Source organism: Biomphalaria glabrata, chromosome 9 (genome assembly GCF_947242115.1).
Source record: "Biomphalaria glabrata chromosome 9, xgBioGlab47.1, whole genome shotgun sequence".
Lineage (NCBI taxonomy): Eukaryota > Metazoa > Mollusca > Gastropoda > Planorbidae > Biomphalaria > Biomphalaria glabrata.
Window position 1 is genome coordinate 13,703,290 of NC_074719.1, and position 16,832 is coordinate 13,720,121.

At 36.5% G+C, this 16,832-nt stretch overlaps 1 protein-coding gene and 1 long non-coding RNA gene across 3 annotated transcripts in view; one reads left to right on the forward strand and one right to left on the reverse strand.

Moving 5' to 3' along the window:
- Nucleotides 1–5,437, reverse strand: part of LOC129928277 (uncharacterized) — a 22,156-nt gene extending 16,719 nt beyond the window's left edge. The window contains exon 1 of the long non-coding RNA XR_008779861.1: nucleotides 5,088–5,437. This is a non-coding gene — a long non-coding RNA (uncharacterized LOC129928277). The remainder of the gene's footprint in view (nucleotides 1–5,087) is intronic.
- Nucleotides 1–16,832, forward strand: part of LOC106074645 (SH2 domain-containing protein 3C-like) — a 76,653-nt gene that overhangs the window by 9,641 nt on the left and 50,180 nt on the right. The window contains exon 1 of one of the 2 annotated variants that reach the window (XM_013235452.2): nucleotides 5,857–6,016. The exons of the other annotated variant lie outside the window; for it this stretch is intronic. Coding sequence (XP_013090906.2) covers nucleotides 5,985–6,016 — 32 coding nt within the window. The 5' untranslated portion in view covers nucleotides 5,857–5,984. Of the gene's footprint in view, nucleotides 1–5,856; nucleotides 6,017–16,832 lie in introns of those variants that run through there. 2 annotated transcript variants of the gene reach the window in all.

Genomic DNA, 16,832 nt, shown 5'->3' on the forward strand with positions numbered 1-16,832 from the left:
AACAGCCCGCGAACATTCAAGGTTAGGGGAGAGTCGGCACGTACGGAAAAACCCATGGGAATCAAAGAGAGCCGCTTTTTTTTTTTCAAAATACCACCACCCCCTCCCAAGTTTTCAAAGTATAATGGAATCAGAATTTAAATAAAATATTGAAGTAATTTTTTTTTAAACCCAAAATATAAAAAAGGGATGTAAAAATTGCAAAATTAGTTCGGTTAAGAAAAGGAGGGTTCGTTCGGTTCGGTTCGTACCAAGCAGTTTCAAAGTTCGGGTTCGGTTCGGTTCGGTCATAAGTGAGGTTCGAGTTCGGTTCGTTCGGTTCGGGTTCGGTTCGTTTCCCATCTCTACTAGGAACTTGAATCTAGATCTAGATTTAATTAGAGGGCGCCTATTCGACTCAAAACCAATATTGCAAACAGCCCGCGAACATTCAAGGTTAGGGGAGAGTCGGCACGTACGGAAAAACCCATGGGAATCAAAGAGAGCCGCTTTTTTTTTTTCAAAATACCACCACCCCCTCCCAAGTTTTCAAAGTATAATGGAATCAGAATTTAAATAAAATATTGAAGTAATTTTTTTTTAAACCCAAAATATAAAAAAGGGATGTAAAAATTGCAAAATTAGTTCGGTTAAGAAAAGGAGGGTTCGTTCGGTTCGGTTCGTACCAAGCAGTTTCAAAGTTCGGGTTCGGTTCGGTCATAAGTGAGGTTCGAGTTCGGTTCGTTCGGTTCGGGTTCGGTTCGTTTCCCATCTCTACTTTAATCTCTCTGGGTTTTAAATACCTAGCCGTAGCTAATGTTCTCGTGGCTTTTCTTTTGTATACACGATCCTTTCAACCAAACTCCCTTACAATGTTAATGAATTATATGAAATCGCTTTTGATATCTTTAGTATAGCATACTGTATTTTAAGTCTCATGAGATCATTGGCGTAGCTAGTGGAGGGAGAATTAGAAAATCCACCGGACCCCCACTTGAGGGGGGCCCCAAATGAGTGTTCGAAATTTTTTTTTACGTTAAATATTACGCAAAATGCAGGGACCCCGAAGAGGTCAAGCCTTCCGGGCCCCCAAGTGATGGCATATTCCTAGCTACATGGCAGGACCCTTTGCCTTTCTCATGTGACAAAAGAGTCCAATCCTTTATACACACCTACGATCACAGGCTGGGCATCTGTATGGCTATCGGTGGCCCAATGAGGCTCTGGGATTTTATAAGAAGAATTCTCCATTGCTCGATCAGGTTTCTAATGCGCTTGTAGTACAGTATGGGGACAACACAGTCAGGGAGACATTGAGACAGTGAGACATTGAGACAGGGACCGAGAACTTGAGATGTGCCAGGGCTTTATGACACAGGACGTCTTGAAACGACCTAGATCTAGATCCAAAAGTCATATCCTCAAAACGTTTCGTATTTCACTTATTGTGTCACATGATAAGAGAATCAATGACTTCCCATTATGCTTGTTTCATCAAGGGTTCTCATAATTTCGAGTATAGTGAGGGTAGCTTTGTAAGTAAGAAACTGCAAAAAGGATAAAGCATGGGGATCGTGTCAAGACATAAAATTAGTTCAATTAAATCAATATACAATTGCTAACTTGTATTTTTAATTACTTTTATTACATTTTAAAGCATTGCACAAATATTCAATGTATCTTTCATATCAGTACATTTTTCTCCGAATTTATTTCCGCACCACTCCATATTCACACCTGGCAACACTTCGACCGTATCATGGCTGTCATTTCTGTATTCGTCTTCGGGGCTCTCCAAAAAATGTCTTCTAGTGGACTCAAGGAGCACAAGAAAAGACAACTTATTAATTGACTCCTGCTAATTATTAATAACTATAAAGATTGTAGCAGGATGTGTTTCTACGAGGTGGCCAGAGTGACTCATTCATCAACTATCTAAATAACTTTTAGTCATCAATGTCTCATTTTTTTGACTAGCTTATTGCGTCCACCCACTCGACTCGCTACCCTCCCTTTAATGCAAGAGAGAGAGAGAATCCTATAAGCTCAAATTCAATTCTGTCTACATGTGACTCTCACTTTATGGACAGAAACGTTTGGTAGAATTACTTGCCAATTAATAAAGTAACAATGTCGAGAATTGGAGGTTCTCGATGAGACCTTTCTCAACCGGGCACAACTGTTTTCTAAATAGTAGTGAGTTCAACTATTCTAACAATTGTTTTCTCAGAAGTACTCTACACTAAAAGTAATCAATTCAACTACCATAACAAATGTTCTATCAATAGTAGGCTACTCGATTCACCTAAATTGACAATTGTTTTCTGTAAGTCTCTACATGTAAAAACAACTACAATAGTAGTATTTCTTAAAGTCACTGTTTCTGAGATCACTAATAATTTGATAACTGTTGCAACGACCAGAACCATCCCAACAACTTTAAACTGAACCCCTGTCTTCTGTACTGCAGGGCCAGGTTACGGACACGTCGCTTTGAAGTGATTTATATTCAAAATAATTTCTCATAAAAATTTATATAAATTGAAATATATATATATTTAAATATATAATTGATTATTAAATTATAATATAAAAAAAATAATTTTCCTTCTATGAATGAAACTTTTTCAACTGATGTCTCTTCACGGTGTCATGAGTTAACTTTGTATCCGCAATAGATGAAATAATGGAAGTGGAACAACATTAATGATAATCATGGAAGTGGAATAACATTAATGATAATCATGGAAGTGGAACAACATTAATGATAATCATGGAAGTGGAATAACATTAATGATAATCATGGAAGTGGAATAACATTAATGATAATCATGGAAGTGGAATAACATTATTGATAATCATGGAAGTGGAATAACATTAATGATAATAATGAAAGTGGAACAACATTAATGGTATTTCTTAAGCTTTCAGAATTCTTCCTCACTGAATTGGGCGCTGTTGTGATAGATTAATCAGAGAATCTGTTCTGATGATATAATAGCAGATGATCAGTTGCTAAGTCTCACTTACTTTCGCTTCATCCATCTTTTTTTATCTGCATATATTAGGTTAACAGAATCAAACTGTAATTTAAGTACCACTTTGTAAGACATTCTATTGGAACTCCACCAAAAGTATAGCCATGTCCGTTGACCCTTTAACCTCTACCTCCTCCAAAGTCTAGTTCAGTGATATCACTACATGGGAGGGAGGATGGACGGAAGGGGAGCGATGATATCAAAAGTTGAAAAGTGGGGGCGTGGGGAAGGTGGGAGAAATGGGTTTATATAGGTCAGTTCATTTATTCTGTGAACCAGCTTTAATTACTACATAAGCTTTGAAATACTAAGTACCTCGTTTTGTTTTCAACTATCTCCGTGGTTCACCTGTGGATTTAGCAGAACTAGTCCAGTTATAATTAGATTTAAACAATTAGATCTAGTTCTACATTTTATTCCGCTCTGTGCCGGGACATTATCTGACACTAGGGAAAAAAATATTTTAAAAAACAACATCACAAGAATGTTTGCATAAGGTCGTCCTATTCTATTTTGGGCTTTTTTTTTTCTCTAAGCGTGTGACCTTCATTACCGACTAACTGTAGTTTATTGTGAACAATATGGTGCTCTGGATATATCGGACAAACGTGTGCTGCTCAGCTGACTACACAGCAGGTGTGTTCTCAAATATTTCTAACATGAAAACAACTTAGTGGAAACATTTGGAGATAGGAAATTAAGACAACGTAATCATTCATTTGGAATTCTGTTTGCACTAAAGCTGATTGTACTGGAAACATCGGATAGTGGATACATCGGATAGTGGATACATCGGATAGTGGGTACATCGGATAGTGGATACATCGGATAGTGGATACATCGGATAGTGGATACAGCGGATAGTGGATACATCGGATAGTGGATACATCGGATAGTGGGTACATCGGATAGTGGATACATTGGATAGTGGGTACATCGGATAGTGGATACATCGGATAGTGGATACATCGGATAGTGGATACATCGGATAGTGGATACATCGGATAGTGGATACATCGGATAGTGGGTACATCGGATAGTGGGTACATCGGATAGTGGATACATCGGATAGTGGATACATTGGATAGTGGGTACATCGGATAGTGGATACATCGGATAGTGGATACATCGGATAATGGATACATCGGATGTATTCCATACTTAGTGAGGCCTTTCTAAAGTAAAGATTAGAATAAAGCTTAATGAATAGTGTTTTGTTTAGCAAAGTTGTTTTTTTAATGGAGCTGTTTGATCGTTGATTACTGAGTTGGCCTATCATAGGTTCAAAGTTCAAGTCACAGGCCTATAGAACTTAAACTCATGCTGTGTTCCTTACTAGATCTAATACTTACACCATCATTGGACTCAATGTTGACAGGTGTAGTACTTAATTTTATTTTCGCACCGAGCGTCATGCGGAGTATTGGGGGTGGGCCTGGGAGAAGGAGGGGGCTCCATTAATTGCAGTGGCGGGGTAAGACCAACATTTTATGTGGTCGAGTTCAATTTTGAGAAGCCTCTTGTGGCGCAAAAAGATCGATTTTATCAAATCATTAACTTGAAAGTCAAAACCATTGCATTTCTTAAAGATTTTAACATTAGTTTTCATTATGAAAAGCTCCTTTCAGCAGAGGCTGTACTTAAGGTATTGTTTATTGAGAACATTGAACCTCAATTTAAATATTTCGGAAAATTTCTTTCAAGTTATTTTTGTTGTTGTAATTAGGAGTAGCTGCTAAATACATTGAAAGGTCAATTAGAGGTCACGTTTGGCAACTCTTCATAAGTTCGTAAGTTCGTAAGTTTTTGCCATCTCCCTGGTTGCAGAAAAGAATTAACTTGATTTCATTTTATGACGTAATTTTGTTTTGTCGTGTTCCTAACCTTTTAAAACTCATTAACCGCGAGGCATTGAGCCGCCTCTGATCCTATGTAGGCCTTACAATTGGAAATCGATTCGTTGATGGTTAAATTACATTAAGAAAAAGCTCCCACCATTTAGAGTGTACAGTTAAAATATAACTCTAAATTTTAAGAGATTTAACTTACTACGTACTTATATTTACTCACGTGTCACAATAAAAGTTACTTCCCTTTTATAACATGATTTGTTTTTCTAGTTCAGTGTCACTCTGTAGGACTCTTTTGTTTCCGAGAACACAGTCGCTTAATCATTAAAAATACTGTTTATGTTTTTGTAGTTTAAAATTATCATATGCCTACTAAGTAATGGCAAATCACTAGAATACTCCTTGCCAGATTCTTAGAAGTTGGTCATTATTCAGAGCCATTAATTTAGCGTAAGTGAATCAAAGCACAGCAAACGAATGTTGTTGCATGAAGGTGTCATTCTTTCCTTACTTTAAAAGTTGTCTATTCAAATTAACTCTGGCGATTTATCACAAGGATAACTGACATTAGCATTTGTTGCGCAAGGACCACTGGCTCTAGAATATTAATTAGCACGTATATCTATCTCTAAGATAATAGACATTTATATCTTTCAATAGGCTACTAAGTATTTATATCATTCGCAAGGATACAAAGCACTGATATCATGTACTACGATACTAGGCACTGATATCATGAACTACGATACTAGGCACTGATATCATGAACTACGATACTAGGCACTGATATCATGAACTACGATACTAGGCACTGATATCATGAACTACGATACTAGGCACTGATATCATTAACTACGATACTAGGCACTGATATCATTAACTACGATACTAGGCACTGATATCATTAACTACGATACTAGGCACTGATATCATTAATTACGATGCTAGGCACTGATATCATTAACTACGATACTAGGCACTGATATCATGTACAAATGTACTTAGCACGGATATCAAGCATGAGTTTCAAGAATATATACTGCAACGATAACAAGCACTAGGATAGCAACATTCGGATAGCAACATTCGGATAGCAACATTAGAACTTTGGATCATCATGGATAAAACAAAGATTTCTCCGTTACAAAGGTGAGTCAGGCTGTACTTGTAAAGTCACTGATACAACTCTATATAGTAGGCTAACACTTGATGTCAAATTATAATGACTAGGCAATAGCCAACATGGGCTGATATAATATTTGTTTTATTTTACATAGGCAACGTGTCCTACAAAAGTGTACTCATGATTCGGGGTTGTAGTTTGCTGTTAATTTTGGTGTATGTATATTTAAATGTGTGTGTGAGATAGAGAGAGCGAGGAGAGAGAGAGCATATATGTACTTATTGTGATAGCCAGGAAAACCAATGAATATAAGTCATTAATTAGCATGCATGTTTACCTCATGACAAGCGTGAGACGTAACTTTTTGCTGTATTTTGTAAGATGGCGAGTTTAGCCTTTTTTTCGCTTATTTAAAAAGAATACATACATTTTAAAACTTATATGACATATATATTTATTAGGTAGATTAGAAGTACATTTTACAACTGATTTGAGCACTATCAACATGAAAGAGTAACACAGGCTAGCTCTTAGACTAGATTTAGATCTATCGTCGGACCATCCCTCGCTCAAATAAAGTTCTGCTTATTTTTTCCCCAGTTCCTTCCCTTGCACACCAGACTGTTATAAAAATGGTCCTGTCTTATCCAATATCACCATAGATTTATGTCAGTAAAGGGAAGCAACTACCAACACCCAGACACTAGATACAGGTTTACCTCCCTGCCCGCTTTTTTTTCTTGACATCTTCCTCTACTTCCTATTGTATTCTGCGAGTTCAGTGTTGTAGACTTTGACTTAGAGGAGGGGTGGGCAACCTTTTTGTATCGATGGCCGCATTTTAAAAAATTGGGAATGGCGGGCCGCATATAAACTTTACGATTTTTTTTTAAATTGTCTTTTTATGTAAACAATATCCCCGCAAATATACAGTTGTACATATTGTGCAGTATTTTACTTTTTACACTCGTGAATAATGTTCCGGAACTGTGGAACTAGCTTACTAGTTGTTACCATTGTGACTGCTGTCAAATAACAGTCAGTCAACTTTGACCAGTGAATTAATTTAAAAAAAATGCTTATTCACTGAATGAGACAATATATGTTCCGGAAGTTAAATGTCGTTAAATGTTGAGCATCACCGGATTATGCTGACCATGTCCTTCAAATGTGCATGCTGATTAAGAGAGCCGAACAAGACTCTGGACCCAAAACACTTCTATGGAACAAAAACTATTTGGCGAGCTGCCAGATCTGGAAACCACAGCGCAGTTCATATCTTATTACTGATCTGAACCTTCCAACATGTAAAATGAGAACGAAGAAGAAGAAGAACTGATGTATGTGTGCCCAAATAGTGTGAGCAGCAGTTAAGTTTTTTTTTTTAAAGTGTGGAAATACAGCTTCTGGCACCCATGAGACTCCCGTGCAAGTACTGACTGGAGCTTCTCTTTGCCTGGAGTTATGTCCTCTGGATCTGAATCAGCTTCTGCTCTAAATGATGAGCTGATGGTATTGAAAAATGGTTCTTGACACCTTAAAATTTGCTTTTATAAATTGCGCAATTAAGGAATCTAAATGAATGTTTTACTTTTAACCATTTCTCTAGAAATAGTTTCACTTTTCAGCAAAGGAAAATGACAAAACTTGTTTTCTTTAGCTTGTTTGTAGAAATGGGAAAGCCTTGTTTGAAAAGATTTAACATGCATTTGCATTTCATATGCAAGCAGCCCATTGCAATAGATATTATGAAACAGGTGAAATCTGTCTTCCACTCTTCTTTTGGAACTATTGGTAACAAGGTCACAAGTTAATGACTTATATATGAAGAGGAGAAATACTGAGGACATTGTTCTTAACATTTTCGAAACCTGCAGACAACATGTAGACTACCTGGGCAACTGGTAAAGGAAACTATCTGTATTTAGTTTTTCTGTCCAAAAGATCTGGAATATAGAATTGTAGAATCTCTGATAATTCTCTCAAATATCATCCACTTCGGAAAAAGATTGTAGGCCTGAATACTTACAAGAGAGGATAGTTCAATACAAACTAATTCTGGTTTCGAAATTGGATAGTTGTAACTAGCCTTGGTGTGACAGTGACTTAAAATGTTATGGGCTTCATTCCAGAGTTATAGGGAAATATATATTGATTATTATTAATTAATTAATTCGTTTTTTAATCTTTCCATCTTCTTTTCAAAGGTGTTTAGACATTGCTGAATAATTCCTTCCCCTGATACGAAGATTATTTGTTCCAATGTATCTCGCAGACATTATTTCTAGATAACGATGTTTTATTTCACTCATAGAACTTTCAGAAAAAAATAACTTTTAGCAACATCAGTTTTCACCCTTTGATCTCGTGCAGATAGGGTGTTCCTCTTGATTATCAGAAGCAGTGGAGTTGTTTACATTTCTCACACTTTTCTGTATTCTTTATATCACAGTGTACGTTCTATAATCACAACATTTCAATGAGTTTCAACATGTTCTAATTAATTAAACATCCGCCTCCTCTGCCCGGTACATCGGTACACATCCACCAGTGTTGACGTATGCTGGGGGTAGACTTGAGTTTTCATCAATCTTACTTCCGATATGATTTCTTTAGTTGGCATAAAAATCTAGTCTAAGTCTCAACAGTGGGCGCATCGTTCTACTCACGTCTGCCGATATCACGTGACATTAAACTAGTGCACTAAGTCATATGTAAGATGTTTTATAGAAACTCGAGTGGCGCTGAGACGCGAAACAGTTTCACAGAATAAAAGTTTGTTGCTATGTAAAGGGACACAATGAATAGTTATCTACTTCCAATTGGATTATATTAGATCTTGTGTGTGTGTGTGTGCGCGCGTGTGTGTGTGTGTTTTGTTTGTTTGTGTGTTGGCGGAAATGAAAGAGTGATACGTAGGCCTCTCATTTTCAAAGGTTAACAAACCTACGAAGTTGATAAAACTGATTTGTATCTATCTTCATTTCTTGATAACTTTTATGTTTTAGACGTTACACTAAGGGGGATAACTGACCATACATTGATAAGGGAGGTAACTGACCATACATTGATAAGGGAGGTAACTGACCATAGACAGAGAGAAGAACAGAGTATCACTTAATTCATCCACACATTATTAGCATTAGATCCAAAGGAGGGGAAGATAAAAAGGTATTCTACGTACAGCAATTTCCTTTTTATAAATCAATATACATAATGGCGTAGCAAGCTACAATTAAGCCCAGGTTGAATACTTCAGTAGACCACATCTCTTTTCTCTACGTTCAGTTACAGGAAGATTTCTTTTTAGGGGAATCCCCGGCAAAAGAATAACGACTAATGAAATACTTCGCAATTTCGTTCAGCATTGCACATTTTCAGGGGGGAAAAACTCAGATAAGTATCTTAACTAGTAAAATGAGAATTAACAGATGTGTGTTCTCTCCCTTTTTAAAAATTTCTTTGGACGTCCTATCAATGAGCACACTTGCTTCCCTTTGTGCCATGTTTTAACCTACTGAAATACCACCATTTTCAATGTGAACCAAACAAAATTCCTTAATTCAAAGTTAGCAAACTCTGTTTTCTCAATCCGGTGTGTAATGTCATGAAATCTGTCCACACTGAAACAAAGTTCATCAGCTGGACACATGTTTGTAAGTTTGACATGAACCACATGTCCGGGTGTAAGTCTAGTCTTACAGAGGGATTCAATCTGGCAGAGGGGATGTGATTTTTTAAATGCTGGCTTTCACGCATCAGAACTAGAAATATTTACCAGAGACACTAAACACTTGCTGACACGTGACAACGTCCACATTGTTCAGAGGTGTTAATAATGTCAACAAACATACACTTGATACTTTATTGGGAATCTAGCAAAGAAAAAGCAAAGAGAAATGATCTAGAATCTCGATCCAAGTATTGAGCTTAAGATATGTGCTTTCAAGATGCAAATATGAGAAAGCATGATTTTGAGTTTTTCGACCATTGTTGATATTGTTAACTGAAATAGGTAGCAAAACAACGTAGAGTTAACACTTGGTCTTTGGGTTGTAGCTTCAGACAGCCAGTGCCACTAAACCGTTGTAGACATAAGAAATTCCTTATGAAAAGAACTTGATTCAAACTTGAAACAAACTTCTTTTAAAACAAAAATGAGCGTAACTTTAGTTAACAAATATACACTGATTCAACTTTCATATTTATATATGTAAAAACACAAGTGAAATAATACCTTAAACAATTGAAACAAATTGTACATTTGTATTGAGTATCGCTGTACTGCTTTTTTTAAACAGTTTTAATAAGACGTATAGATATAATGGCAAATGTTATTCACTTATTTTATAACGTATTTTATTTCATTTTCAACTGACTTTAACACAAAAGCTATACATATATACCTATATCTTGCTATAGCATACAAAGTATAAAGGTTAGGATCGCTGTGAGTGATTTTTTTAAAGTAACCAGCGCACGTTTAACTTTGTTGAGAACCGAAATGAAAACTTAAAAGCGTTCTAAAATATTTTCTAGCCGTTTAAAAAAGCTTTTTTTTTCTCCCTTCTCAATACAAATACAAACAAGACTTATTTCTGTAACATTTCTCAGACTCAGTTCTGTAACATTTCTCAGACTTAGTTCTGTAACGTTTCTCAGACTTAGTTCTGTAACATTTCTCAGACTTAGTTCTGTAACATTTCTCAGACTTAGTTCTGTAACATTTCTCAGACTTCTGTAACATTTCTCAGACTTGCTTCTGTAACATTAATTAGATTTAGTTCTGTAACATTTCTCAGACTTAGTTCTGTAACATTTCTTAGACTTAGTTCTGTAACATTTCTCAGACTTAGTTCTGTAACATTTCTCAGACTTAGTTCTGTAACATTTCTCAGACTTCTGTAACATTTCTCAGACTTGCTTCTGTAACATTAATTAGACTTAGCTCTGTAACATTTCTCAGACTCAGTTCTGTAACATTTCCCAGACTTAGTTCTGTAACGTTTCTCAGACTTAGTTCTGTAACATTTCTCAGACTTAGTTCTGTAACATTTCTCAGACTTAGTTCTGTAACATTTCTCAGACTTAGTTCTGTAACATTTCTCAGACTTAGTTCTGTAACATTTCTCAGACTTCTGTAACATTTCTCAGACTTGCTTCTGTAACATTAATTAGACTTAGTTCTGTAACATTTCTCAGACTTAGTTCTGTAACATTTCTCAGACTTAGTTCTGTAACATTTCTCAGACTTAGTTCTGTAACATTTCTCAGACTTCTGTAACATTTCTCAGACTTGCTTCTGTAACATTAATTAGACTTAGCTCTGTAACATTTCTCAGACTTAGTTCTGTAACATTTCTTAGACTTAGTTCTGTAACATTTCTTAGACTTAGTTCTGTAACATTTCTCAGACTTAGTTCTGTAACATTTCTTGGACATAGTTCTGTAACATTTCTCCATGATCTCAATGTTTTGGTAATCCGTCTTGAAAAGCTAATTATGAAAGATATCCAATTTATAGTTTGATAACTTGAATTTTGTTTAAATGACCAAACGAATGATTGAGATCAAAAGTATCTTGTATATCTATTTACGTCAGCATCTATCAGTATTTTACTGGTTACAAGTGTGACATACTCCCTCAAGTTTTACTTGCAACATCACGACTTGAAAATATTCTTTTATCTCTGGCCTACTCTCTATTTAGAAAGCATTGAAGATAATCACAAGGCTCCCAAGTTATTCACAACGTCCTCCACCATATTTTACACAAAATATTATCTTTACATGTTTGGGTCTGTGTTAACCTTATTATGGGTGCTACTCATCCTGTCTATCAGTAATATATTTAATGCCTTGAGACAGCAGGATATCATCTTAGTATCTTCTATCCTTTCTCACCTCTAACATACACACTCACTCACACATTACGTAATCCACACATACAATTTCGACAACCTGTAAAACACGCTTATCTGCCTTTTGTTATCTGGAGTTATCTTCCCAGCAACGTGCATCAGGAATTAACCCTCCCCGCCCCAGCAGCACAAAGAAAAAAAAACATGGACTCACTGGCATGGATATTAAAGATGAATATAGCGTATAGATTTATAACAAATATATCCACATTTGATTAGAGTCACACTTTGAGTAAAACCTCTAAATTTAGAGACACTTCAGGACAAAAGAATAAAACGTATTTTAGAAATAATACATAAAACACTGAACCATAACTTACAAATACATAAACACATCCTAATAAAATACGCAGAATGACACAAAGATAAAGGCACATTTCTTATTCCATTTGCTAGGTACATATTCATACAAGTGCTCCTTCTTCCCTAGTGCCATTAGAGTATGGAATGGGTTGCCTGAATCAGCCAGAAAAACAAATGGCCTAAGTCTCTAATTAACATTCACGAATTACTGTCTTTTCTTTTGAAGGAACGTCAATAATTTATAAGATAATATAAAGATTTAAAAAATAAAGTTCCCCTTTTAGATCTTGTGATCTATGGGGCAGATGTTGTAAAGGTCATCTGTTTCTGTGGCCTACGGTTAACGAGGGTGTCACGTGGCCAGCACAATGACCAACCACCTTTACGTTTCCCCAACTAATGTCAGGTACCCATTAGAGCTAGGTGGACTCTGGGCGCTCAAAGATCCCGAAATCAAAAATCCCAGTCGCCACCTTGATTCGAACCCGGGACTCCCGGTTCGGAAGCCAAGAGCTTTACCGCTCAGCCACCGCGCTTCCAAAGATAAGAGATATAGATAAGTGAATTTTAAAAAAATTGCTTGAATCTATATATTGCTCACGCAGACATATAAACATAGATCTATGTGTGAGCCTTCACCAAATAAACCTAAGTTTACATTCCACTCTATTGTCCAGGGATTTTCTTTTTCTCAAAAATTGAATGAAATAGAGTTTTGTTTTGTTTTTCTTTTTGTATTCTAAAAAAACTGAAACTTAGTCATTGTTTGGAATGGGACGCCCCCCTCTCCTCATTGTAATTTTATTCTCGTTTTGATTCAGGTGTATAAACACTATGAGTAAAACTCGTTCTTTGATGAAAATATTTTAAAAAATATATAGTCTAGTGCAGCAGCTTTCAACACGTACGCATACCTCGCAGTAACTTATTTGGCTGGGTCATGTAGTTATACACTTGAGGGAACTTCCATTAGCTCCAAGTTATAGGTCTAGTGTATTTTATAGCAAAGTCAAGTGCTAATTCAGTTACATAATTGTATGAGGCTCATAAAATAAAACACTTGTAGACAAGGGGAAAAGAAATTTACTGGATGAACTAGATTACATTGCGCAATAATAAAAGTAGTGACAAAGCAAAAAGATGGCGACGGTAACAGAGAACATTATGCAAACATATCTAAGCCTGCCTTTCCTGTGGTTCAAGCAAGCACTAGATCTCGCTAACCTCAAGCGAGCAATACTGTTAATACATGCAGTAGCAATGGAAATTTAAAAAAAAAACGGTGCGCAACAGCAAGAAAAAGCTATTTCATAGTGGTCATTTTTAGAGTGGACTGTATGTCAGATAAGTTATGCTAAACATTCTTGGTCATTTTTTGTCGACAGTTCCTCCCAGCCCCCGAGCTTTTTTTTTTTTTTTTAAAAGGGGAGAATATTGTAATGTAATTCTACAGGTCTTCTATTTGTCTCCCCGATTGATCCACACTTCTGGTCACCAAAGATAAGTGTATAGACTCCGGTGATTCCTTGCCTTTATGCTACTGCACTCGCTAAGATAAAACTAATTGTGGACGTCTGTGGTGTGTATATGTATGTATATATGTATGAGTGTGCGTGAGAGAGAGAGAGAGAGAGAGAAAGAAGAGAGAGAGTCAGATAATGGATAATGCCTGTTTTGATCCCCTCGACTGTTAAAATGTGTGATTGAAAAAGAGACGAAAAAAAAGATTTAGAATAAACAACGAAAGAAAATAAAATACTAAGAAGAAAACTTTCACACAAAACAAAAGGAACGAAGAAATCAAAAGGAAAAAAAAGTGTTGAAAACAAAGACTAACGAAAACTAAGTCTGTGGCTTAAAATAAACATAACAAAACATTAAGTGTTAGCATTAATGTTTTTCTTTTTATTTCTGATCTTCATGAAGAAGAGGTGACTAATTGGTCTTGGCTAGGTTTTTTTCTGTGTTGTTTCAGCAAACCCAGCTGTGATGGACCACATAAACCTGTGCATCATCCAACACATGGACCGCGAGGTCCCCAATAGGAAGTTTGAAATACTTACGTCACAACATACAGTTTGTCTTCTGTTGTTACTTTAACCTTTGCTGTATTGCAAGTTCCAAATGTGTATATCTGTAGTATTTAGGCTACCTTGAAGTAAAGATATATAAAATACATTTGTGTACACTTACAGAATACATCTGTACAAACTGCGAGGCTACACCGAGGATGTTCCCCGGGAACAAGTTTTGTTCCATATCAAATGTACTTTTTTTTTTATTGATTTTTTTTTTTTTTTTATCTTCTTGGCCGTCTATTTGTTCATTTCTGCTCACGATGAGGTCCCAGGTGCTGTCCCTCTGGTTCAAAGCTCTATTTTTTTGTTTGTTTGCTAAGACCGATGTAAGTGTAGTGACTAGATTCAGTAGAGCCAGGTCACGTGAGGAAGTAGGTGAGCTGATTCCAGTTTGGCAATCACCTGGTGCTAGCACGTTTCACCTGTCATACAGTTACTTACCTGGCTATGACTAGATGCTGGATTTAAAGAAAAAAAAGAGGGGGAGGGTGACTGAGTGAGCTGCAGCCACGAGTCACAGATCTTTTGGAGTGGGAAGGGATGTTCATCAAATTTCAGCCCCCCCCCCCTTTATTTTCAACATCTTATTTTTTTTTTTTTTTTTTTTTTTGCGCACAAATAAAGTTTTATACTAAAATACTTTGTTTGAAATAAATATCTTCAAAGTAAATTTTTTGAAAGACACATCTTCAAAGTACTTTGTTTGAAATACATATCTTCAAAGTACTTTGTTTGAAATACTTACTTCAAAGTACTTTGTTTGAAAGACACATCTTCAAAGTGCTTTGTTTGAAAGACACATCTTCAAAGTACTTTGTTTGAAATACATATCTTCTCACTTTTTGTTGCTTTAGTTAACGAGACAGTTATCATTAAGAGCGATATGCCATAAATCATAACTTATCATCACTAGAATTTCTTAATGATTCGCACTGATGTGTGTCTTCACCTTCACCTATCCCTTAGTCTGTTGGGCCGTTGTTGCACCACACATGATCTGTCGGCCGTCTTTCTCCATTCCCGTCTTGTAGTGGTTGTAACTGTAACTGTGCAGCACATTGTTACCTCAGATACCAGGATAGTAGAGGAAAATGCTGATAACCCAAAATGGGGCGCGGTGGCTGAGTTGTAAAGCGCTTGTCTTCCGAACCTGGGGTCATGGGTTGGAATCTCGGTGAAGACTGGGTATTTGGAATTTCAGGTTTTTAGGGCACCCCTGATCCAACCTAACTCTTATGGGCACCTGACTTTAGTTGGGAAAAGTAAAGGCGGTTGGTCATTGTGCTGCTACATGACACCCTGCTTGTTAACCATTGGATATAGAAACAGATGGCCTTTACATCATCTGCCCCATAGATCGCAAGGTCTAAACGGGGAAACTTTACTTACTTTTACCCCCAAAACAGTTTAGATCCTGGGAAAGTGTTGGATTTCATCAAGGAAACTGGGTGGAATGCCAAATCGTGTATGGAATAATTTAAGAAAAAAGTATACATTTCATATTCTTACTTATTTGTAATATTATATTGGTATCTAGAATAAGAATTTTTTTAATATTTGAATTATAAATGAGATGATTTTAATAATTAAATTTTAACTTATATAATTTTTTTAGCATCCCATTTGGGTTTTTCTGGGTAGAGGAATAGATAGTACTTCAAGGATTAATGGGCACAACTTTAGCTAAAATGTGGCGATGAGTCAAATAACCAGTGGTGCAATTAATGGGTCAACTTTGGCTAAAATGTGGAGATGAGTCAAATAACCAGTGGTCCAATTAATGGGTCAACTTTGGCTAAAATGTGGCGATGAGTCAAATAACCAGTGGTGCAATTAATGGGCACAACTTTGGCTAAAATGTGGCGATGAGTCAAATAACCAGTGGTGCAATTAATGGGTCAACTTTGGCTAAAATGTGGAGATGAGTCAAATAACCAGTGGTGCAATTAATGGGTCAACTCTGGCTAAAATGTGGAGATGAGTCAAATAACCAGTGGTCCAATTAATGGGCACAACTTTGGCTAAAATGTGGAGATGAGTCAAATAACCAGTGGTCCAATGAATGGGTCAACTTTGGCTAAAATGTGGCGATGAGTCAAATAACCAGTGGTCCAATGAATGGGTCAACTTTGGCTAAAATGTGGCGATGAGTCAAATAACCAGTGGTGCAATTAATGGGCACAACTTTGGCTAAAATGTGGAGATGAGTCAAATAACCAGTGGTCCAATTAATGGGCACAACTTTGGCTAAAATGTGGAGATGAGTCAAATAACCAGTGGTGCAATGAATGGGTCAACTTTGGCTAAAATGTGGAGATGAGTCAAATAACCAGTGGTGCAATGAATGGGTCAACTTTGGCTAAAATGTGGCGATGAGTCAAATAACCAGTGGTCCAATGAATGGGTCAACTTTTGATCACACATACACTTTGTTTCTAAGTATCCGTTTACTGATATCTCAATCTAGGACTAAAAAAACAAAAATGTTCCTTCCTGCAGAGAAACTATTCATTGCATTCCGTCGACGCACCATGGGACTG